General features: G+C 37.7%; 1 protein-coding gene across 1 annotated transcript in view; it reads right to left on the bottom strand.

Annotated features, from left to right (window-relative positions):
* PRIM2 (DNA primase subunit 2) overlaps window positions 1-26,434 on the bottom strand; it is a 102,453-nt gene that overhangs the window by 7,239 nt on the left and 68,780 nt on the right. Inside the window, exons 11-13 of the mRNA XM_081318535.1 lie at window positions 15,547-15,673; window positions 13,625-13,707; window positions 3,408-3,476 (exon numbers count right to left, since the gene is read on the bottom strand). Of these exons, the coding sequence (XP_081174661.1) occupies window positions 3,408-3,476; window positions 13,625-13,707; window positions 15,547-15,673 (279 nt within the window). The remainder of the gene's footprint in view (window positions 1-3,407; window positions 3,477-13,624; window positions 13,708-15,546; window positions 15,674-26,434) is intronic.

Below are 26,434 nucleotides of genomic sequence, written 5' to 3'. Positions count from 1 at the left end.
CGGAGCTCTGCACCCCACGGCTGATTTCACCTTGCCAGAGGACCTAAATGGGTCTAAGTCACCCCAGAGAGGCAATGAGGGGGCCCCCGTGGATTACAGAAAGATGGCAGTTGATCCGTTTGAACCAGGGGAAGCCTTCCGACAGGAGAAAGGCTAACTGCACACCAATGTCTAGCCCAAGCTACCAGCAGCTGAAGTCCAAAAGCACTAACTAGAACAACCGTGAACAGCATGTTTGGAGCTGGGTGAAAATATCAATCTTCTCTCTTTTATTTTGTAACTGATTTCCTGGAAAAGATCCCCAAGAAGCAAAAAATTCTCCGAAAGATCCCTCACCCTTCCATAGACGGAAGTGGTGAATTAATTTTTATGGGGGACAGAAATATATTAAAATGAACTTAATAATACTACAGTCTGGATAAATCTGAAAATCATGAAAACTGTTAAGACTACATTTGAAAGAGTATTGATGAAATTAGAAGAAAATAACATTTTGCTTTAAAAGTTGGAAAATGAGTGGCTACTGACATCTAGTGGAGGACTGGAGCATAGAACAACAGCTGCATTGACTCAGAAATTGGCAAGATGCCCAGAAATAAAGAACAACTTGTTCCTTTGAACCTCAGTGGCTTTTCGCCAAATAGAGAACAGCTGGATGGGAACAGAGGAAAGAAAACACACTGAGCTATCTACTACAAAGTGAGAACTATATTTGTTTTAAAAACTGCTGACCTTCTGGAATTATAAATACTTACTTAGCTGTGATTTCTAAGCTCAAGAACTGTTTGCAGAGAAAGAAAAACCTTGACTCTTGGCTAATCTTCTAGGAGGGAATTTACTGGAAAATTCCTAGGTGGTTAAATATTTTGTAGTCTAAATCTGACTGACTGATAATTGTAAGACCCCTGAATAGAAGAACTATTATAAAATACTGCTTTTAACAGTGCTTTGATAATTGGAAACTCATTGGCTTATAAGAACCATATATAAAGACAAGAACTATATAAGATTTGGTTGTTTGGACTTTAAGATTGGCTGGTTTGAAAAGCTAATTACAGAGACTATGGTACTGGTGAAAGACTATCTGGGGGGGGGAGAGACAAAATGGATGTTACATACCTATCAAAAAGTGGGAGGAAACCACACCTAATATCTCCTTCTGAAGGCCCTAGCCTGAAACATCAAAGATCTGCAGGAGCAATACTTCAAGACAAGGCAAATATTTTCCAGGAAGAAATGTATGCAATGCTGCGACAGATTCAAAAGACAATGGTTTCAAATCATGATGAGATTAAAAACAACTTTGACAACATAAATGAACACATCTTTAACTTAAACCTACAATTAAAAAACTCTCAGACAATGATGACAAAGAATGAACAAACAAACCAAATAACAGAATACAAAGTAGAGGACAGGGATCCAAAGAGGGATGCTACAAATGAAGAGAACTACAGTCTAATATAACAAAAGAAAACTTGCAAGATTTTCCCACAATGGAAATGGAAAAGATATTTTATTTTTCAGAACTTCAAAATAATCTTGAAGATAGGAAAGAAGATCTAACAAAATGGATTATAGAGGAGCCAGCAGAATTATTAAGAGTTTAGGAGACAAAAAACACACATTCTACCTAACTTGTCTTTTTATTCCCAATAACATTCACAAAAATACAGGAAGAATCTCCTGGCAAACTGAATACACTGACTTGGAAAACTACTTTGCAAAAGAAGGCTAGAGTTAGATTCAAGAGATTTGATTCGACCTACCAGATGGAGTACTATATGATTAAACACTTGTTTCAATATGGTTAAAAGAATAGATAAATCATGGTTATAAAGGGACCCTACAGTAAGAGGGATATGATATATAAGTAGTATAGTATTCTTTATAATATATGAAATATAAAAATATTGAGATGGTGTATGTGAATGAAAAGTTTGGATATTTAAAGGTAATTGAGAAAATTATGACTGATAAGAATGGTTTGAATATAGAGGGGAAATTAAGTTTAAATAAGAATCTTGAAAACAGGATATATAGTGACTTAATAAGATGATTTTTATTAGTATAATTGAAACATAAGCAGATCAGAAAAGATGTTATATGGTAATGTCACTGTTATTTGTATAAAAACAAGAAAAATATTTATATTCAACCTTGCATATATTGAAAATATTAAGAACTATATTTGCTTAATGATAAAAGGAGAATGCTATTAGAAGAAGAGAAGATCAAAGAAATATATCATTAATTAATAGATTGATTATGGAATTATAGAAATTATTATTTGTTTTTTAAATATATGAACCCAGACAATATGCTGTTTACTAAGCACTAAAGATTGTTATTATAAAAAATCAATAAAAAATATTAAAAAATATTTCAACTGCAATACAAGATCCTCAAGAGGACTACAGAACAGTATTCCATAGGAACTGTGTCCAAATCATGAAGATACTGGAATAATAACTAGAGTTAATCCTATGCACTAGAACTAAAGAGAAAACTGAAAACTGATGGTTAGAATTCAATTCTAGATGATATACAGCAAGTAATTGGCAATTAAAAAGATCCTTTGAAAATAACAAACTTGGCCTTTTGCATTATATTCTAGGTATGTGATTATATTAAAGTACTGTAATACAAATCAAAAGTTGAAATTTGCCTTCTAACACGTTTAGTGAATAGAGTGAAAAGCAACATTTAAATATAGCAAAGCATTGTAAACCAGAGAGTGGTTTTCTGTCTTCCGCTGCCATCTTTTACAGCTCCAGAGTATGATGGCAACAAGGTTATATTATACCCGTGATGATTTGCTTTTATTCTGATTTAAAAAATGGATAAATTATACAAGAGGTACAAAGCATAGCACTAGCTTTCCACTCGCCTAGGAGACAATTTTATCATTGCCTTGGGTTGAGTACAAATCTGTGTTTGCTGGCTAGATCCTTCATCCAGGGCTCCCTTCCTTGTAAAACATAACAGGTTATATAAAATTCTCAAATGACTAGGAAATTCTGAGAGTTGAAATCCGCACCTCCTAAAATTGATGAAGTTAAGATACTGTAGACTATGATCAGAGATTGGAGCTGAGGAACCTGTAGAAGCTGCAGAGATTAGACCTGTTTCAGATTCTAGTCTCTGAGCTTCAAAAACACTTATGATCCACACTCGTACACCTTTCTCTAGAAGAAAAGCAGAGAAGCTATAATAGTTTATAATTACCAATTGTTAATTGTTACATGGAATCAAAGATATCTGCTACTTAATCATTAGCTCAGCATAACAAATAATGGGTTATTATATAACAACAACAACAACAATGCCTGTGAACAGAAAACTTTCCTGGTTTTTCTAGAGGCATTGATGTGGTTTCCAAATACAACACTGAAATATATACTTACATCATGAGTCAGTTCAAAGTATTTTTGGCAGGCCAGCTGATAATGCATACCTTTCACCAAGTCCAAAATCTAAAAAAAGAAATTGAACCAATTAATACACACACACACACACACACACACACACACACACACACACAATTTACCCCAATTCCAGTCTGTAAAGAGAACACATATTTAGAAAGCATGATAGAATTGACATATGTGCTTCTATGCTTCTAAAAAAGACTCAAACTCAAATAAAAATTTAGAAAAAATTGTGGCTATTATATTTAGAATGATTATTTCCAGGATATATATTTCAAAAACATTTTTATTAGTTGCAAATGCATGTTTTGCATTTGAGAAACTGAAACATATATTACTCAACATATGTGAACACTCCTCAGCCATAGCTTGTTCACACATGGGTTACAATGGGACTGTGATACCAACTAAGAAACTGTAGTAATTTAGAAAAGAAGTAGCGGAAAACCACGTGTTTCGCCTTTTGAAAACCTCAAAGTAAGTTGTTTCAAAGCAGCAGTTTCCCGAACAAGAAAGGAAATTGTCTGTTTTGAACTCCTACTAGAAACATTTTTCTATCTCTTGTAAATACAATTTGCTTTCCAATTCTACATTGTAATCGCTTCTGCCCAGCAAAAAGTACTCATTCTTATCAGCAGAAGGCAATGGCGTTTTAAAATTTAAGTTGCATGTCATTTTTTCCCCTCTGCTGATCCATAATTATTCTTTATACGTGCTGCTTATCAGCCATAGAAAACTGCTGTAACTGAGAGATAGCTTCAGTAGAAAGAACATTTTTGAGGAATGCAAATTTCTAACCCTTTTTCTGAGAGGCTGACCTTTTAAAGTCAAGAGTGGCAATAAACTCCAGCACAAATCCCTGCTGTCCTCATTATGGAGACTGCCTTATAGTTATTGACAGACGTACAAATAATATTTGCTGAATATATCAAACCACACTGCTGCCAAAGAAGTGCTTACTGGGTCTGTTTTGCTGTTACAAGCCAAACTGATTAAATATCTGCCTTTGCTGTCACCTCCTGTTAAGTACAATGTGAAAAACAAGTCAACCAGCCAAAAGAATCTGAAGCTTGGTACAGTCTCTTTGCTTTTGAACTGAAACCGGTTGCGGTTTTGAAAAAAATAGCTATGCATTGCAACCAACCAAGATTTTATAATATTGTATCATAGATCTAACATATATAGAAAACTTCCTTGGCTTACAGTAAAAGATGGACAGTATACTGACAACGTTCTGAGTGGCCTACGGGCAGTTAAATCTGAATCACAGGACCCAGGGTATGCAGAACTTCACAGCCTAGTAACGGGATGTTCTGATGTTTCCTAGAACCCTTGATTTTTCTCCTGGAATGTGCATGTTGTCTTATTTTCTTCTAGAGTGTGCCAATTCTGATGGTATTTTGTTTTCTAGAAATGATCATTCCAGGTCCTTTAAAGCAGGGGTCCCCAACCCCCGGTCTGTGGACAGGTACTGGGCCACGGCATACCAGCAACCGGGCCGCACAAACAAGTGAAGCCCCATCCTCTGGATGCAGGCAGCACGCAAAACCACGCCCCCTCTATTCCGTAGAAAAATCTTTCTCCAGAGAACTGGTCCCTGGTGCCCAAAAGGCTGAGGACCTCTGCTTTAAAGCACAAATATTCATATTTTTCTATGTGTATTTTAGCAGGATTTAGTTATCTCATGAACCATAAATTTGGTATGATGCTTACGGTGTAGACTGGGGTTCATTCCAATACCCATGATGCTGATTTATTTTTTCACACAAACATGGTTTCGTGTAATCTCTAAAATCCTGCTAAAGTCCCTATAGAAAACCATGAGTACTTCGGCTTTAAAAGGTCCCATTTTGTTAAAATTGCAGCAATGAACCTGGGAATCCTATAAAGCGTGCAGGTATTTATGCTGTAGAGTTAAATGAACTAATCCTGCAATCAAGTGAAAGATTTGGCAAATGACCTGTGAAAACAATATTCCAAGAAGCACTTTCTGGATCACACTTTTATTCAATCACTTTGTGCAGCCACTGTCATATAAAACTGTTGCATCTCTGAGGGCAAACATAGTTTCTGCCTGATAGGTAAGTTAAAAACTTTGCAGACCAATTTTACTTTAATTTCCATATTGCCTTGGCTTCTGAAAGAAATATAATCAGCAGCTGAAGCCAAGAACTCTATATCTTTAACAGCAATATAAAACAGGTTTAGTCAAATAAAAGGTAAGAAAAAAGGTAATCCTTGTTTAGTGACCACAATTGGAACAGGCAGCTCATTTGAGGCAACAGTGCTTATGATTTTACTTTAGTTTTCCTCTCCCCCCCTTGCTTTGGAATACTTATCCTGGCACTGGGATAATTAGTAAGGGAAATAATGTTTGTATTTTTATAGTATTTGGAGAGGAAAGGATTACAAAAGAATAAGCAAGTATACAAAGGGGAATCAAAAGTTACATGCTGGAGCCAGCAGCCCTGAGTGTGCTGGTGTGTTCCCCAATGTGTGCCTCCTTACTCTCTTGTAATCCCTTTCTCTCCAATCTACAAGAGGGGAAAAAAGAAAAAAAATAGGCGTAGGACAATGTATACTGACACTGTCTGCAAGTATGGATACATTCATGTGGCATTTCGTAAGAACACAAATGTATTGATTTTGACCCGAAAAATATTCCACTTGCAAAAGCCCACTACTATCTGTTTCTGAAAACGCTCTGACCTGAAGGACTGCTTTGACCAGGCAATGGGTGTGAATGAATGAATGAATGAATCTTTATTGTCAAAGTACAACTATATATACACTGAGATTAGCTGAGCCTCCCTTTGTGCTCCCACCCCCCAACACACAGTGACAACAAACCCTCCATCTTACTACACCATGTGAACCAACTACACCACACACCGGCCTCCCAAGTCAATTCTGCATAAAATTCACACAAGTTATTTCTCATTCAAAAGCCTGACAGCCCACGGATAAAAGGTGTTTTTCAGCCTGTTGGTGTGGCTGGCTATACTCCTTTATCTCCTACCCGATGGTAGGAGAGTTAAGAGATACCATCCAGGGTGTGAGTCATCCCTGAGAATTTTCCTCACTCTTCCAAGGCAACGAGCCCTGGCGATGTCATCCAGTGGTGTCAGGGAACAGCCCACAATGTCTTGTGCTGTACTCACCACCCTCTGTAATACTTTCCTATCCGCGGCTGTCAGACCAGCATACCAGACCACAATACCATACGAGAGGACGCTCTCTATAGTAGACCGGTAAAAGAGGGTCATTAGCCTGGTCTTCCGCAAGACCCTGAGAAAGTGAAGCCTCTGTTGGGCCTTTCTAGCCACCTGGGTTGTATTAACTTTCCAGTTCAGATCTTCACAGAGGTAGACTCCCAGAAATTTAAAGGAGGAAACTCTCTCCACGCAGCCCTCCCCAATGTAAAGTGGGGCAGGTTCCTCCTTTTTCCTCCGGAAGTCTAGCACCATCTCTTTCGTCTTGCCGATGTTCAGGTGAAGGTGGTGTATAAGGCAGGAAAGCTTGTTACAGTCTTCTCTGGAGCTTATCAATGAAATCAGACGATGGGCTATTCTGCTACATATAAGCTTAGCATGGTTAACTTCCTTTAGCTTTACAATCCTTGATCTCTTCATTTACTCAAAGTCAGCATGAAGCATTTTTCAAATAAAATAGTTACTTTTATTCCTAAAGTCTCAATCTTTCAATAAAGGCTTGCTGTATTTTATCTACTTCCAACATTCATTTTTATTTGAAAGGTGACTTTAAATGTGATTGAAGTGCAGCAACTGTAACATATTTAGAAACATTTTTGTAGTTCCAGGTCAGTTTCTCACTACCCCAGTGTAACTCAGCTTGTTCTTTAAGGGTTTTACAAAGACATTCATTTCTTTGCCTAGCCAAATCTGCCATCTGCTTTCTCTAGGGATTTAATTTTTAACATCCAACAGTGAAAATTATAGGAATACCTCTATTTATATCACTGAGGGATTTCACTTTATTTTTAAAAATCCTAATTTTTAATTTGGAAAGAAACCAAAGAAAAACAATGCATTTCTATCTTCACAGACTCAAGATAATTAGAAGAAATGGCATAAAAGTTTAGAACTTCTCTTGCCCCTTATCATAAGAAACTATATTATTCTATATACTATAGAAAAGAAGCAACATTTGTTCAACTATTAATAAAAAATAACCATCTAGTTAGTACATTCTCTCAATCTTCTTCACCATGTAAGAGCTGCAATTGATGTCATCAAAATAAGACGACAGAAATTAACTTTGTAAATGGAATTATTTAACACCATCCAGGTGGTCCTTAACTTATAGGCATTTGTTCAATGACCTTTCAGTTATGGTAGTGCTGAAAAAATGGACATACAACCCATCCTCAAAGTTCCAGCCACCACAGCACCCCTGCAGTCATGTGGTCACAATTCAATGTCCAGTTCACTGCTAAAAGTTGTGGGGAGTCACAGTCACATGACTATCATTTGCAACCTTCCCTGCTGGCTTCCCCAAGTCAATGGGAAAGCTGGCAGGGAAGGCTGCAAGTGGTTAAAACAAATCACTCCCACTTTTTCTCCCACCTACAGTACCCCGCCTTCATGTAGCCTATGACACGTGTGGCCAGCAATGGCCTTCCAAGGCTCTCCTTCAGTCTCCTACAATTCATGTATGGCCAGCATTGACCCTCCCCAGCTTCCAAGCGATGCACGGCTCACATCAGTCCTCCAAAACCCTTCCTCAGCCTCTCCCACCCCTACACCACCGTGTGCTCCTTATCTGGGTTCCCAGCGCTTTTCCCGTAACAGTCTGCACATCTTGTGGTTACAACAATAACTGGACCTACCAAGAATCACTAAACAATGCAGTCATGTGCCATCATGCTTTACAACCACATTGCTTAGTGATGGCAACCCGGGTCCTAATTGGTGTTATTCCCCCAGGACTAGCTGCATTTATGAAATCATGTTTATTTAGACAGTCTTCAACTTTAGTAGTATTTGTTTTGTAAGAAACAATACATTACATAAAGCTGTGCAGATTTACACAGAATTGTTGCACAGGCCCATGGCCTAGGCTGATTTCTGGGCACAGTTTGAACCTGATGGTCCTGATGAAGTGCACATTGTCCTAGGACTTACGAGTTCAGCTGCGTATATTCTAGATCTTTGACTCTCCTGGTTGGTTAAGAATTATTGATGCTTCACATTAATTGAGTCCATTTGCCTATTAATGCCTATTTGCAGGTGGTGTCATGTCACCTCCTCTAAAAATGGTGACTATCTGCTTTCTCCTCAAGGAACAATCAATGGACCCAACAGAAATGGACAGTTTTTAGGGAAGACAATTGTTGAGAAGGTGGTTGGTTTGTAGCTCCAGAGGGCCCTGGAAATGATCTGAACCTCTTTAAGTTAGGAGTTAGACCTGATTACAGCACTGAGACAGCAATAATCACACTTGTCAATTAAAGATGTCAAGACTCTAGAAAGAGTACAGAGAAGAGCAACAAAGATGATTGGGGGACTGGAGGCTAGAACATATAGGGAACGGTTGCTAGAACTGGGTATGTGTAGTTTAATGAAGAGAAGGGTGAGGGGTGACATGAAAGCAGTGTTCCAATATATCAGGGGCTGCCACAAAGAAGAGGGAGTCAAGCTATTCTCCAAAGCACCTGAAAGCAGGACAAGAAGCAACAGATGGAAACTAGTCAAGGAGAGAAGCAACCTATAACTAAGGAGAAACTTCCTGACAGTTAGAACAACTAACCAGTGGAACAACCTGCCTCCAGAAGTGGTGAATGCTCCAACACTGGAAGTTTTTAAGAAGAGACTGGCCAGCCATTTGTCTGAAATTGTATAGGGTTTCCTGCTTGAGCAGGGGGTTGGACTAGATGACCTCCAAGGTCCCTTCCAACAACTTCTTCTTCTTCTTCTTCTTCTTCTTCTTCTTCTTCTTCTTCTTCTTCTTCTTCTTCTTCTTCTTCTTATTATTATTATTATTATTATTATTATTATTATTATTATTATTATTACTACTACTACTACTACTACTGTGGTAGGGTTTGGGATGGGGTAGTATGTCCATCGTAGCCTTCGTTGCTCTCTTAGCAACCTTTGATATCTTCAATCATGGTATCCTTCTGGGCTGGCTCAGGGGTTTGAGAGTGGGAAGCATCATATTACAGGACCACTTCCAGGCTGTGGAATTCTGGGAGTTGAAGTCCACAAGACATAAAAGGGACAAGTTTGAAGACCCCTGCATTAGGGGGGAAAGATTGAACTCAAGGCCCCTGCTTTGCAGACTTCCCAAGGATTTTATTTATGGAAGTTCACTGAGCACTTCTACTCAGCATTTCTAACCCATACTCTTTCATAGGATCTTGAAGTCTGATTGTGAGGAAAAGCTGACAGGTATTATAGATGCTAGGGGGAAGGCAGAAGACAGATGTAATGCAAGACAAATTACATTTTCTCATTCATCCCACAATAAAGAATGTGAAAATATAATGTCTTGCCTCATATAACAGGTGAATTTAAAGGAATGAAAAACTGGCTACTTTTACTTCAAACATATGTTGATAGTAGGGCATTACAAGAAATGTAAAATGTGTCTTGAAACAAAATTTCCCATCAAAAATGGCCCACTAGCTATATTTTGACAAATCAAAACTGCATGGGAATAGAAGCCAATTTTTCCTTATTCCCACTTTGAAAACTGCAGAAGCATACATACATACAGAACAGAACAAAATCAGCCCCTAAAAATAGCCTGGAACTTAAGAGGGTAGAAATTTGAGCTAGAGGCCTCCCTGAGTTTTTTGCTCCCTTTTGCACGCTTACTTTTAAATAAAACTTAAATCTAAAACAATGAGCCATTTTGCTCCCAATTTCAGGAAACTAAACTAGATTTGGGTGCTGGGATGACACTGACTTCACTGACTAAAAGTTTATGATAATGGATAGGGAATTAAATGGAATTCTTGGTTTAATTTTAGATGTAGGTTTTCATCTATAGTGAGAAATCAGTCTTCAGTTCACTTAGCCCTGAAGGCTGGTTTAGTTCTAGCAAATGTACCTTGAAAAACATATTTTCTTCTTTATATGAATTTTTTTTTTGCCTTTGCTTCACATATATAATATTTATCATATAGCCACCCAGAATTGGTTATAAGATGGGGAGCTATGTAAAGGTGATAGATGATAGATAGATAGATAGATAGATAGATAGATAGATAGATAGATAGATAGATAGATAGATAGATAGATAGATAGATAGATAGATAGATAGATATAGACAGACAGACAGACAGACAGACATATATGGATGGAATTGCAACATCAATCATGCCCCAATTTAGTTTCTGTGCAACTGGGGGATTCTTTTAAGGTGAAAGAAACATAACATTTGGATGTTTTCTGGGTCCACAGCTTTTTCATTTCCATTTAGTTGCTCTTAATATTTTTAAAAGATACTTTAAAATACTTTTTTAAATAAATAAGATGAACAATACATGAGATAAGCTACACTGGTTGCCAGTTTGCTTCCGGGTCAGATTGAAGATGTTGGTTCTTACCTTTAAAGCCCTTCACGGCATGGGTTCACATTATCTGAGGAACCATCTCTCCTCAATGGGATTGATCCATCCCACCTGCACTGGCAGAAGGGGCATACTCCAGACCAATCATTCAAGAAATTTTGGCTGGCAAGCTCCAGAAGAGCCTTTTCTGCTGTGGCTCATACCCTCTGGTGAGATCCACACTCACCCTCTTAGCCTTCTGAAAGGCCTGAAGACCTGGCTCTGGGGTCCCAAAGGGGATAAGTCACTCTGGAGATGGTTAATTGACGAAAATTAGACCCCAGTTCCTTCCTTCTTCCTCCCCATCTTTGTCAATTTTAAACCAAATTTAATGTTACTATTTATTGTGTTAATGTTTTATATTGGTCCTTTATTGAATGTAAGCCACCTAGAGTGGCCTCCAGGTGAGATGGGTGGCATATGTTATATAAGGTAAAGATGTCTCAATGATTATCCTAAATGAAAGGTTTTCTGACTAGATTTTGTGCCAGCACCAGACTGTGATAAAATTGAACTCTGAAAAAACACACTATAGTTATTCAAAATGTAGATAATTTCTTTCAAATTCAGAATCAGAAACCGTTTTTTAAAAATGTCTATGGAGATTCTCAGTCATCCAGGTCATCGTTATCCCAAAGATGCTTTCTTTTTCACGAAACAACTGGACTTTCTTGTTTTTCTTTGAAGACGTTTCACTTCTCATCTAAGAAGCTTCTTTAGCTCTGAATGGATGGTGGGGAATGAAAAGATTTATACTCCTTCCAGACAGCTGTTCATTTGCATTCTTTTAGTAAGTCATTAATGCTACATGGAGGCTTATCTGTATCCTCCAGGTCACCTGAGTGGTGCAAATGTGTGTGGAGCCTTCTTGGAACTGTTGAAAGGACTGCATTGTAGACTGGAGATAGATGATGTCGTATCCCTCCCCCTCTGTTGAGAGAGGGCTGTTCAGTTTTGACATAGATGGCCTCTTTGATCCCTCTTTCAAACCAGTGGTCCTCTCTGCCCAAAATGTGAACCTTACACCACAGAGCCGGAAAGAAGGAAAAGAAAAAGAAATAAAACACATTAAGGAAGCCCTCAGAACATATGGCTATCCCAAGTGGGCCTTCATCAAATCTCAAAAAAAGACCTAGCAGGAATTCCTCCATAACAGACCAAGAAGAAAAAATCAATGAAGCAACGGAGTCATTCCATACGTTGCAGGAATATTGGAAAAGCTCAGGAGAATCTTCAGCCAATACAACATACGTGCACACTTCAAACCCAAGAATGTATTAAGGCAGAAGCTTGCCCACCCCAAAGATAAAACACCCAGACACAAACTGAGCAAAATGGTATATGCACTACAATGCAGTGAGCCATGTGCAGATCTGTGCATTGGGGAAATGAAACAACTTCATAAATATATGGCACAACATAGGAGACAAACTCATCAAGACCAGATTCAGCTGTCCATCTGCATTTAAAAGACAAGGGCCATTCTTTTGAAGACAGCAAAGTTCATATTTTGGACAGAGAGGACTGCTGCTTTGAACAAAATTGAGCAGCCCTCTCTCAACAGAGAAGGAAGGAGATGACATCACCTATCTCCAGTCTACAATACAGTCCTTTCAACAGTTCCAAGAAGGCTCCACACCCATTTGCACCACTCAGGTGACCTGGAGGACACAGATAAGCCTCCAGGTAGCATTAACAACTCACTAAAAGAATGCAATAAGGGACGCGGTGGCTCAGTGGGTTAGGACGCTGAGCTTGTCGATCAGGTCAGCAGTTTGGCTGGTCAAATCCCGAGTGTCGTGTAACAGAGTGAGCGCCTGTTACTCGTCCCAGCTTCTGCCAACCTAGCAGTTCGAAAGCACGTAAAAATGCAAGTAGAAAAATAAGGACCACTCCGGTGGGAAGGTAACAGCGTTCCATGCGCCTTTGGCGTCTAGTCATGCCGGCCACATGACCACGGAGACGTCCTCGGACAAGCGCTGGCTCTTCGGCTTTGAAACAGAGAGTCGGAAATGACTAGCACGCATGTGCGGGGGAACCTTTACCTTTAAAAGAATGCAAATGATCAGCTTGTCTGCAAGGAGTATACATCTTTCCATTCCCCACCATCCAGTCAGAGTTGGAGAACCTTCTTGGATGAGATGCGAAACGTCTTCAAAGAAAAACAAGAAAGTCCAGTTGCCTCGTGGGAAAAAAAGCATCTTTGGGACTTAAAAAAAAAAGAATTTATTTTTAAAATATAGCAGCAAGCATGTATGTCTGTATATACACACCTACCCATGTACAAAGCTTAAACTATATCCCACCTTTCCATTTAAATGGGAACGTTAAAAGCATCACCAATATTCCTTGATGGTTACTTCTGTGGTTCTTGTCTGCAATATTACAGGTTTTAACAGGAAAGGAAGTATTTGAAGACCACAAGAGAGCCCCCTAGCGGTGTTTTCAAAAGCATGCACATACTGTATCTACTCAAGTAGGTGAGAACATCATAACAAGTTGTACACTTATGATTTAAGAGACAGTGGAATTCATTGTCCAAAATTGTGAAATAAAACTGAAAAGTTATTTCTGATGGCTTGTTACCAAAATATCAGAAGAATAGATTCTTTACCTGACTGATTCCAGAAGGAGGTATTTTATATGACTGAAGCTTCTGCTTCAGCAGCTCTGGGTCACTGTGGCGAAACGGGCATCCTAACAAAAAGAAAAAGGGTAGAGACATACCGAGAAAATTATTCATAAACTGGCATAGCAAAGCGCCTGAGAATCTAGCAAACAGTGCTTATTTATTATCTACCAAATACAGAAAAATAACTACTCCCGTGTGCAAACCTTTCAACAAGATCTGTTCAGCATGAGTATTTGTGGTTCTTGGCCTATATAATCTGACACAATTCTCAACCAACATGCTGGCATTGATATGTGAAAGAAGTTCTGGCCAAACTGGAATGTTTCAGGTTAGGTAAGGCTATTCTGAGAGTTCAAAATACATAATTCAGTAGGTTCAGGCTGCAACGGGCATGAAAGATTGTACACATAAAACAGTAATTGTACCACCAGAAGAAACTGTAGCAGCTTACAAAATAGGTGGAAAGAAACACCTGTTAACATAGAGAATAGTAATTAAACTTGGTGTTTCATTTCATTCATTTCACTGGAATTGATATGAAATTCTAGTATCACAGCTTAAATGATAAATGTATTATTAGATTACTGCTAGTGAAAACTGTAGGCATCATTGGTTATGCACAACTTTCAAATATAGATGAAACTACCTTATCATACATTTGTATGTGTCTGAATGTACATATCCCAGCTATATTATTTTTACAAATAACTGAAGATGGTAAATCTATCCAAGGGGAATACATTTACCACCTTCATATTCCGTCCCTTATTTTCCCCACAACAACCACCCTGTGAGGTGGGTCGGGCTGAGAGAGAGAATGACAGGCCCAAGGTCACCCAGCTGGCTTTCATGGCTAAGGTGAGACTAGAATTCAAAGCCTCTCAGTTTCAGGTCTGGTGCCTTAATTGCTAGACTAAAGTGGCTCTCCTTTAATACTTTAAAACTTTAATGCTATTGATTTATGATGATTGCCTGGAAAGTCCCTACAGTTTTCTTGGCAAGATTTTTCAGAAGTGGTTTACCATTGCTTGCTTCCTAGGGCTGACAAAGAATAACTGGCTGAAGTTCATCCAGCTGGCTCCATATCAAATGTGGGACTAGAATTCAGGGTTTCCTAGTTTCTAACCTTGTACCTTAAGCACAAACTGGCTGGCTGTCTAATCCTATAACTATATATCCTAAACAGTATTAGTGATATTCTAATTCTGCATTCAAGCCTGCATGACTCTGAGGAACAGAGATAAAAATGAGGATGAGACTAGATTATTATTTACCCATTTTATAAAAGAAAAAAATAGATTTATCAATATATCATCCTCTTAATGCAATCATCTAGGCACTTTTCTATAGGAGATCTATACTCTACTGGACCTAAATGACTGAGAAGAAATAATGGATGAAATAAACAATTCACTGTAATTGGCAAGTAACTTCCTTCTCTTAAAGGAAAAACTAAACATTTGGAAGAAAACCTGATTTTATGTAATTTGTGGAAATGTATTACAGTACTCCCCGTTTCACTCTAGAGACAATGAATCATTAGATTTACAACATCCTGTAGATTCTGGAGAGTGTCTGGTTTCTGGGGGGGGGGGGAAATCAAATGATTTATAGCTCTTTGACAGTTTGCTGGCAAAGAAAAAGCGCTGAGGCACTTGTTGCTTTGAAACATTGTGGGGATGAAAACAAGCAAAAGAAGAAACGCAGCAAGGCTCAGCAGAGCACAGACTGAATGAACCTCTTTTGTCTGACCTGGTTCGATAATAAGACAAATTGTAAGAAGAGGAGCAGCACACTCGACTTGACAGCAAAGGCTGCCTTAAGCCGCAAATCCAACCTCTGCCACTAATTCAGCCAACCAATCCTTTGGCTTCTAAAGCTGCCTGTCAGGAAGAAGCACTCACCGTGATAATCCCCTTGGCCTGGGAGATTGGACAGGATAATTTTCATGCAACTATATGGAGTATAATCCGTTCTCTTGCCTTCTTTTCCATAGTTATGCCGGATGCTGTAAGCATATCCTTTGTCAAACTGAAGAGTGAAAACAAACAGTAAAAAAAGCAGATGGTTTACAACCGAGTGTGCATAGCGTATGCAATTTTAGTTACCATGAAGGATGAAATATTGATGCTTCGAGTAGTCATAACTGTTAAAAAGTTTTACAAGTGGAAAAATTCAAAAGTACAACAAAATTGAATCTATGTTATCAAGCATTTGGCAGAAAGGGAATTTCACCCGGATATTTCTGTAGGACTTTGCTTACAAAAAAATAGAAATACAGGGGTTTTTTCCCCCCCTCAATATCTTCTTTAAATGGAGTTATTAAAAAGAATCAAAGGAAACAGGAGGAAACCAATTTAGTTGAAAACAATCTTTCAAGCTCTAAAAAAAGAAGCCCTTGTTAGGGATAACAGATGGCACATTTTTTTCCAGTTAGCTCATTTTGTAACTTGGTGATTAAGATACATAGTTTCTACATAATATAAAAAGCTTGTATTTATTACAAACTATATTCTAGTAGATATTTGCTGTTATAATTATGTTTATGGCTTCCCATTCCAAAAGATTCTGAGTGTTTTACAACAACAAAACATCCAACTAAAAAGTTGAAAACAGGACAACAAAACACAATCAGAGTTAAAAGCAACTAAAGGAATAAAAAACATGACTGAGATTTTGCAATCACACTACCCTCCCCCGTACCTGGGAAGACAGCCATCTTGTAAGAAACTTCTGGAAGCCCAGAAGAGAATATGTTATCTTTATGGGATTACTATATTATATATTTGTATTTATAATATATTTATATTTATGTTATATATTTATCTTTATGTATGTATTATATACATGGGAATACTGTTCCAGAGAGAAGCAGAAAATAAATACCTTGGCCTTCCTGTCTTATCACAAAACAAAGGAGCTCATGACTTTTAAAGACTCACATTTCATTAGGATTTAAACCAGGTGTGTCCTGGACACAGTAATGCAGTCCAGAAGATCGTAAAAATTTATTATGTAATTTATATACATTAACTATATTATATATTTTATATATGCAACCAAAGACAATTCCTCTTCACTCAGTGTGGACCAGGCAAGCCAAAAGGTTGGACACACCTGGTTTAAACCAACAGTATGAAGATTTCAGTCTTACAGTCTATTCTGTTTTAGGGTTCCCCAACAAGCACCTGGTGCAAAAGATATGCACATTTAAATAAATTAATTTAAAACTAAAATTGTACAAAAAGTATGTTTCTGGTTGCCATTCCTCCCCACATCCATATTTCTTGGTGGAGCAGTGGGCTAATGCCTCCTTAAGTAACACCAGCTGCCTGCAATTAGTGCAGGTTCGCGTCCCACCAGGCTCAAGGTTGACTCAGCCTTCCATCCTTCCGAGGTAGGTAAAATGAGGACCCAGATTGTTGGGGGCAATTAAGCTGACTTTGTAATAATGCCGCTTGGGGTGTGTGTGAAAGCCCTAATAAGCAGGCATATACATAGAATGAAGGCTACTGCTAAGCTTGTAAGCCGCCCTGAGTCTTCGGAGAAGGGCGGGATATAAATGAAATTAAAATAAAAATAAAATAAAATATTTCAATCCAGTCAAAATCATTTCCACCATTTTGTCACTATTGGCTGAAAGAAAGTCAAGAAAGTTCTTTATAATGCTACCTATTCAATACCTGGAAAAGAACGTAAAAGCAAGATAGGAGCTCTATTCAATTGCATACACACCAAGGAGGAAAGGGACTCCAACCCAAGTCTCAGCAATGGACTATTTCCAAATGGTTCTTTGCACTTAGACAGATCTCTAAAGTGTCAATGCACAGAGACTAAAAAGAAAAACAATGAGGTGTGGCAAGGGAATAATATTAGCATCTTGAACGTATCTTCCAACTTAAATATTTTGGAAGCTCCAAACAACTCTGAAAAGTTAAAAAAAAATCTCCATACAGAGGCAAGAGAATTTGGACAACCAGGCTTACTTCAGGCTGAAAGCAGTTAACCTTTACCCTCAATTCTGGAAAACATGATGGTCTTCGGAGGTTCCATGTCTCTTGCAGCACAAGAGAATATTTACTCAGAAACACACACACCTTATTTTCCAAAGTGTGCTTTTAACTACACTTCTGAATACATTGCAGCATAGTAATTTGATTCTTTCTTCATAGAGAGTGAGGAAACCTGAGGTGTAGTGGTGTAGCCACGGCCACACTGGTGAAGACTGTCTCGTATCTTATGAGCCAATGTTAAATAATTCAGAGGTTTTCACCAGATTTTAAAGAACAGACTCCTCTCCCCCCCCCAACAAAACAAAGAGGTTAACAGACTTTGTCAGAGGAGTTCCACAAGAGGAAGAGAGGAGAACTAACAGAAAAGTTGTGAGTTCTGAGGGCTTATGTGCTGCGCTGTGAGGGCAAAAAAGACGACTGCTGTTGATTATCCAGTGGAGTAAGGGCAGAGATTCTTGAGTAGCATGCACTTCTGAATTAGCAGAGACCGAAACAGGGATGGACAATATATATATATATATATATATATATATATATATATATATATATATATATATATATATATATATATATATATATATATATATATATATATATATATATATAAAAGGTAAAGGTTCCCCCGCACATGCGTGCTAGTCGTTTCCGACTCTAGGGGCCGGTGCTCATCTCCGTTTCATAGCCGAAGAGCCAGCGTTTGTCCGAGGACGTCTCCGTGGTCATGTGGCCGGCATGACTAGACGCCAAAGGCGCACGGAACGCTGTTACCTTCCCACCATAGTGGTCCCTATTTTTCTACTTGCATTTTTACGTGCTTTCGAACTGCTAGGTGGGCAGAAGCTGGGACGAGTAACAGGCGCTCACTCTGTTACGCGGCACTCGGGATTCGACCCGCCAAACTGCCGACCTTCTGATCGACAAGCTCAGCGTCCTAACCCACTGAGCCACCGCGTCCCTATATATATATATATATATATATATATATATATATATATATATATATATATATATATATATATATATATATATATATACACATATACATACACACATATACATACACATATACACACACACACACACACACACACACACACACACACGTATAAAGCAACCGGGTTCTAGAAAGAAGCCAATAAGGAATGCTAACAGAAGTGAAATGCCCTTATGAGTGTCCTGCTTTCCAGTTCAGCACCTCAGCCACAATATCAAACTGGATCTAAGCGCGTACAAATACAGGATTAAATTACTAAATCTACTAGCATTAATTATACTATCACATTATAAAAAAAGGATATCCTAAATTGAAAGACCTATGGCATGTAGTAGGATAACACCTTTAAATAACACTTGTAAATTCAAATTAATAGGCAAGAATTTATTAAACAACTTCCAATATTCAGAGTGTCCTGTGGTGACAAGGGCAGCAAAATGTAATTATTTCTCTGCTCTTATCTTATTCTCCCAACTATTTTTCAGCCACCCTATTTAGGATGATTTTCTAGGGAGAGACAAACACAGGATCATCTGCAGGGTTACTCTGAGAAATATTTTAGCTATTGGCAGATAGTCATTCAGACCTGTTCAGAGTTGGACAGACGTTAGCGCAAACAGAAGGATCAAGGGAAGACTTTTTCTACAAAGGACATAAATAAGCATGTTTCTAAGTGGTGAGAAGCAAAGGTTAAAAGGCAATGGTCTACCAACCCCATAAGAAAAGGATGGGGAAAAAGGAAGAGAGATGAATAAAAGAATGAGAGTAATGAATCAGAAGGCAAGATAGATTAAAAAGTCTCAGCAATTATTTTGCTACCATCTCTTGTAAAACTGGAGAAAGAGAACTTTGGTATTATTTAATTCAGTACAGTTGGAACTATTTAATGAAGGAGCCTAGTGCTACTAATAAGACTTGAATCAACACATTTTTACTACAATTACCAAAATCACTAGGTATGAAGAAAGAATATGCTTCAGCAGCTGTTGAATTAGCAAACTAGAAGTGACTGAAAAGTAACAAACGTTTACTGAAGAGATTTCAGGTGAATAGATACTACATTTTGAAAGTAACTATTTTGCCTGCTCCAGTAAACTCTAAATACTCCGAAAGTTTGTTTTATGGAGATTGTCACTTATCAGAAGAGTGTTTCCTATAATCCCTCTCCAAATTATAGACTTAAATACAAATCTAATGGACTTAATTAGAAATGGAGATTCCTTCTAAGAACAACTTTTTCTACTATGAGAATTAAGAGATCTAATGATGTTCAAGTAGCCAAATGATAAGCTGTTATCAATACTTCTGCAAACAAAATTGTAAACTCATTGTCACCTGGTTTTAACTTTCTGAGAAGTTGGACATCTGTTTGGGATCTCATAATTTAAGATTCCTCTAGTGAGTAGAAGAAAAGATAAGGGTGTAAGTTATATTTTAGTTTTTTTTAAGACTGTTTGGTAGAACTGGATTTTTGTGTCTGTTAAGGACTAATCAATTCAACATTTAAAATATAACTTCTATCACACTTCCTGGTAATTATTCAAAAGAGATGTGCCTCTGACTTTCACAAGCTGGAAGAATTCTACATGCACATGGCAGAAATTGATTCTGATAGAAAGCCTTTTTTTTAAAAAAAAATCCATAGGGTGCATTACAAGACACATTTTGATATAGCATTTATTAACAATAGACATTACTGAGTTTCATTATTCAAGTTAAGGAAAACTGATGGGTTTTAAATTTTCATACCAGATTCTTTCTTTAACATAATTAGAGTAAAATTACACCATTATAAGCTTGAAAAACATACATTAATAACATTTCAAAGAGAATATTACTTTAGTCACTGGATAGCAATGAAATTTGGCGCTATAATTTAGAATGCACACATATTTCACTTCAGGAAATTATGAATAACTTTCAACACATACACAAAGAATAAGGAAATTGTTTTTTCATCATTAGACACCATTTACTTGCTACTGAGTTTTCTGATTGAATTTTTTCAGAAGAAGCAATTGATAGAAACCAGACTTATTCTAATTCAGGAAGGGTATTAAAACTTGTCAAATGTTTAAATACTTCTCAGAGTAAATAGTTAAACAATAATCTGCTGTTAGGGAACATTTTAAAAAAGATGGCAGAGAGTTAAATATAGACTACAGGAACAAACTACACAGATGGTGTCACTAAGAAGGGTTTGGATTAAATGACAATGGCTTACATTACCTTCATAAAGGACTCCTGGGAAGAGATGGACTACATCTTATGATGATTAGGAAGTGTCTGGAAGGTGGTACCCAGTCACATCAGAAGAGCATCAAGAGAGGACAAAAGGGCCAAAGCAGCAAAAACTCAGAGGTAAACACGTAACCAAGTATTAAGACCAGGTAATTCAAACATGGAGAACTTAGAAGCCAAGAATTTCTCAGGAAATTACAACAGAGAAGTCTGTAGGTACTGTCACTCAAAGCCTCACACATGCACTAAGTATTGGAAATAAGCAGGGAGAATTAGGGATTCTAAGTCAGGAAGACCAACATAATTTGATAGTCATCCCTGAGATAGTAGGATAATATCTGCGATTGGCACATATCACTGGAAAGCTACAACTAGCTTAAAGAACAGTCCCACTATAGTGGTATGTGGGAATGACCTTGAAAGTCCAGAAGAAGAGTCAAGACATGCAGGTTTTTGTTGCTGTAACCTTATAGTAAAGTTAGGATTATTACTCACGGTTTGCGTTTCTTGTCTAGACTACCTTGAAGGGCAGACACCAGCCTTCCAAGTCTGGAAGGACCTCTCCCCTCCTTTATTTTTATTTTCCAGCAACCTAGAGAAATGCCTTTCCAAGATGCTTCCCGTATCCGTTTTTCTTCCGTGGGCTGAGATACCTTTTGCATGACTGTTGTCTAAGCTACAATTCTTCCTCCTGTCTCCCACGGTCATCCCCACCTACCATACCATTAAGAGCAATGGAAGACCAAAAATGTTGCACTATATAAAAAAGAAAAATGCGCATTTGCACAGACATTCCAGGACCAGAGTAGGGCGATCCCCCTGAAAGTGTTTGAATAAGAATAAAAGGGAAGAATCAAAAGTGATATCATCAGGGGAGTTTATTATAGATTGCCTGGGCAGGCAGAAGACACAGAGAAAGCTTTTCTGTGTCAGACAACCAGTCTTTTAAAGAGGCGCGCAATCCTGATAATGGGGGATTTCAATTATTCTGACATCTGAAGGGAATCCAATTCTGCCAAGTTAACTTGGTTAACTCCAAAAAAATTCTTGCTGTCAATTTCCGTTGTCAAAAGTTGGAAGAAAGAACAAGTCTGCTATCTGTGCCTAATCCTCGCCAACAGGGAGCATTTCAAAGAAATGAAACTGACGACGATTGTGCTATCCTTCAATTTATAATACCCATGGAGGAGAAACTGAGAAAACTCAGATCTGCATATTGCATTTCAAAAGAGCAAATGTTAGTAACCTTCCAGGGAAGATAGGCCAGATTCAGTGGCTTTAAGTTCTAAAGGAGAAACATGTCTAGGAAGACTAGAAAATCCCATAAAGTGATATAGTAAGCACATAATTATAAACAATGCTTATGAGAAGGAAACAGGACTCTGATCCAACCAAAGCAGATACACTCTCAAAGATGTCGAACACACACACACACACACACACACACACACACACACACACACACACAAAATACATGAATAGAAATTAACAGGAAGAGGAAAATAAGTAAAAGAAATTAATACAATGCAGTCTCTGGAAATTGTAGACATTATATCAGAAAACTCAGAAGGCAATGAAGTTTCTGACTGATACAAAAAATAATAACAATATTCTATGATTAGATGGAAAATGAAGGTCAAAGAGAGCAAAGACAAAATGGTGAATTGCTAATGGGAATAGAGTTAATGTTATCCTCAAAGTGGCATGAAAAAAATTAAAGAACAGTGTGTGAAGGAGTATATGGACATAGTTAAATGGTTTTTAAGGATAGAAATGGATAGAGAGATATTATGAATTGTGTTAGTCTAGCTCAGCGGGTTGGGACGCTGAGCTTGTCGATCACAAGGTCGGCAGTTTGGCGGGTCGAATCCTGAGTGCCGCGTAGCAGAGTGAGCGCCTGTTACTCGTCCCAACCTGTTAGAAAGCACGTAAAAATGCAAGTAGAAAAATAGGGACCACTACGGTGGGAAGGTAACAGTGTTCCATGCACCTTTGGCGTCTAGTCATGCCAGCCACATGACCACGGAGACGTCCTCGGACAAGCGCTGGCTCTTCGGCTTTGAAACAGAGATGAGCACCGGCCCCTAGAGTCGGAAACGACTAGCATGCATGTGCGGGGGAACCTTTATCTTTACCTTTAAAGTCTTTTAGCTATGATAGTGTAAAACTTTCAATTGTTTTCTTTTTCTCATTCTTTTACTTTGATTGGCTTACTACTTTTGCTTCTGTTCTGCTCTTTGCATAACATTGCTTATCCTGATAGAGAACAGCTTAATAATGGCTATATAACAAAATAACGTTAGAAATCAACACAATATGTATCCCAAACTTGCATTCATTACTATTTGTTATTAATTAACATTTTTAAAAAATATCATCTATTCATATACAGTAGACTCTAGCTGGTTTACAAAATAAAAACATCAACATAAAATCAAAGCAGTCCTAAAGTATGTCTGATCTCCCCTTTAAATAACACCAAAACAACTCTAATGGACACCTAATCATCAGTTTTAATAACCAAATGACTTCTGAAAAAGAAATGTTCTTTTTCAGCACCTTTCAGAATGTCAAGAGTTAAAAGTTATTTCTAACAGATAGTTTTCTTTAGAATGAAAATTGACTAGCTATTTTAGTAGAACTGTATTGAATATTATCTGGCAGTTTTCCCCAAGTTCATTTAACCATGAGGTGAATGAGTCAATTACTTGCAAAAAAAGAAGATATTTTAGGAAAAAAACACAGATATGATTAACATGCATCTACATTAACTACTGGGCTTAATTAAAAGTACATCACTCTTTTAAATCCACATAATTATATCCCTTTGACAGCCAGATTGGTGTAATGATTAAGGCGTCAGGCTGGGAACCTGGAGACAAGAAGTTCCAGTCCTACTTCTCATTGATTTTCTATAATAACCCTGATCTAAATGCACCATTGAGAGCTAGTATATAGTGTATAGTGATTAAGGCACCAGACTAGAGACTGGGAGACTGGAAGTTCTAGTCCAGCCTTGAGCACAAAGCAAGTTGGATAACCTTGGGCCAGTCACTCTCACTTAGCTCTAGGAAGGAGACAAGGCCAAAGCACTTCTGGAAAAAAAACCTTGCCAAGAAAACTGCAGGGACTCATTCAGGCAGTCTCCAGGAGTCAAGACTAACTGAAAGGCACCCCCCAAAAAAGTATAGCCCAAAGGTATTCTTATTAATCTATTTTACTTTGGAGGTAAACCAGAAGTCTTTTAAGTGTCAGCTTTCTTCAAGAACATGTGTACATATGTGCATATATTTATGCATACAGCATGCATGCTTGCGTGTATATGTATACTGAAATTAAAATGGCAGGGTTTTATATGAATTGACCTGAAGATCTAAGCACTCATTAAAATTTATCAAAGATCCTCAAAAGTAACCTTTTAAAAATCTATCAATCAGAGATTAACAGCACTAATAAGGAAAAAAAATGATATGCATTAATCTCTGGCAAGAGGACTACAAAAATATTCAAAATAACGTTTTTGAACTAGCAATTTGGCTCATAGTTCAGTTAGCAGATGAAATGTAGTTCTTTCAAGAACACATGACAGCCCTTCCTGTTAATTACTGCATTATTATAAGCAGAAGTTTGAAGATACATTTGCAGAAATTATACAGAGAAATCTCATTTAAAGAATCTGTTTGGGGGGGATGTGTGGCGTTCCCCACTCTATGATCTGGTAAAAACAGAGTTTTCCTAAATTGACCGTATCTCCAGAATCCTGACCGCAGGATAATGGAAAAATTACACTGGTGACTGAACCAAACCTGGAATCATTTGAAAGCCCTTATGTGAAACATTTTATTTTGCTTACTTGTTCAGTCATAACATTCTCCAAACTATAGTTGGGATCATTACAGGTAGTCCTCGACTTACAACTATTTGTTTAGTGATAGTTTGAAGTTACAACGGCACCGGAAAAGTGACTTATGACTTTTCACACTTATGACCATTGCAGCATCCCCATGGTCACATAATAAAAATTCGGAGGCTTGGCAACTGCCATGTATTTATGACGGTTGCAGTGTCCTGGGATCACATGATCACCTTCTGTGAACTTCTGACAAGCAAAGTCAATGGGGAAGCCAGATTCACTTTACAACCATGTTACTGACTTAACAACTGCAGTGGTTCACTTAACAAATGTGGCAAGAAAGGGCATAAAATGAGGCCAAACTCACTTAACAACTGTCTCGCTTAGCAACATAAATTTTGGGCTAAATTGTGGTTGTAGGCCAAGAACTACCTGTATTACTTTGTACCGTATTCTCAATCTTTAATTGTTCACTAAGTGTTTATTATCTACATTGGATAAAGAATCCTTTTGAATGGGGGGAGGGGGCAGCAGTGGTGGTTGTTCAAATATGTGAACAACCGGTTCTCTGTATGGGTGCTGCTTCCGGAAGTCCATTCTGGGCCTAAGCAACAAAAAATTAGCTACCGGTTCTGCCGAAGTGGTGTGAACTGGCTGAATCTCACCACTTGGGGGTGGGGTTAGGGGGCACTAATATGATTCATGAATTATAGTATGTGAACCTTAAGGCACTTAGGTACCTTTTTTGAAGAATGTATTTGGAAGACAATATGCTTTGTGTGAAATACCTATTTCAGAATAATTTTAATACCTGAAGTAGGTTCTTGACCATGTATTTAGCAGCATTAAGTATAAATTTAACTAATGGCTACTAAAGCTGAACAAACAAACATTATTTTTATTAGGTCTGTACATTGCTTCAGATTACAGTGCAAAAAAAATTAAGCCAAAATGCTATGTGAATAGTCCACAACGTAAACCGATTATACCATTTCCTAGAATTATCTGATTGCCCTATTCTGATTTTAATTGTTCATTATTTTATGGATCCTGGCTCTAGAGTTATGTTTATGTGTAGTATTTTTTTAAAAAAATTCTACATTTGTATAATACAAATAGAAAGGTGGGGTATAACTTCAACAAAATTTAATTTAAACTGGAGCTGAAAGCTTGCAATGCTTCGTGCCAACTGAGGAATAGAGTACGGTACTTGAATTGAGAATGTTCTCTCTTGGGTTGCCATGTATGAAATTCCTGGCAGATGTGACACCCTAAGGAAGACATTTCCACTAGCTTTTAAATGACAGTCAGAAACATCAGGGAGCAAGTACTTTGCTAGACAGCCATGACTTAAGTTAAAAAGAGCTCTGTATATCATTACAACTTTGAACTTATTTGGGTAGTAAACCAGCAGCCAAGGTACTACCTTTGAAAAAGGTCTAACCATTCACTGTAAGATGTTCCTTACAGCATTTTATACTAGTTAGAACTTCTAAGCCTGGAGATTATTTGAGTTTACTTGTCAAATGTTACCTCAAAGGCTTGATTTTTTAAAATTCCAAATCTTTTAACCACTGAACAACTTGAAAGTGGTTACTACAGAAGTTGAAAATTGCTAAACTTCAAACACATTGTATTCTCCAGATCTGGCAAACAATTCTTATCACCTGTAAAGTTAGAGAACTGAAGAC

This window comes from Vipera berus (assembly GCF_964194415.1).
Source record: "Vipera berus genome assembly, chromosome: 1".
In the NCBI taxonomy this organism is placed as follows: Eukaryota; Metazoa; Chordata; class Lepidosauria; order Squamata; family Viperidae; genus Vipera; species Vipera berus.
The sequence above is the reverse complement of the archived record's forward strand: the minus strand, read 5'-3'. Positions and strand labels throughout refer to the sequence as shown.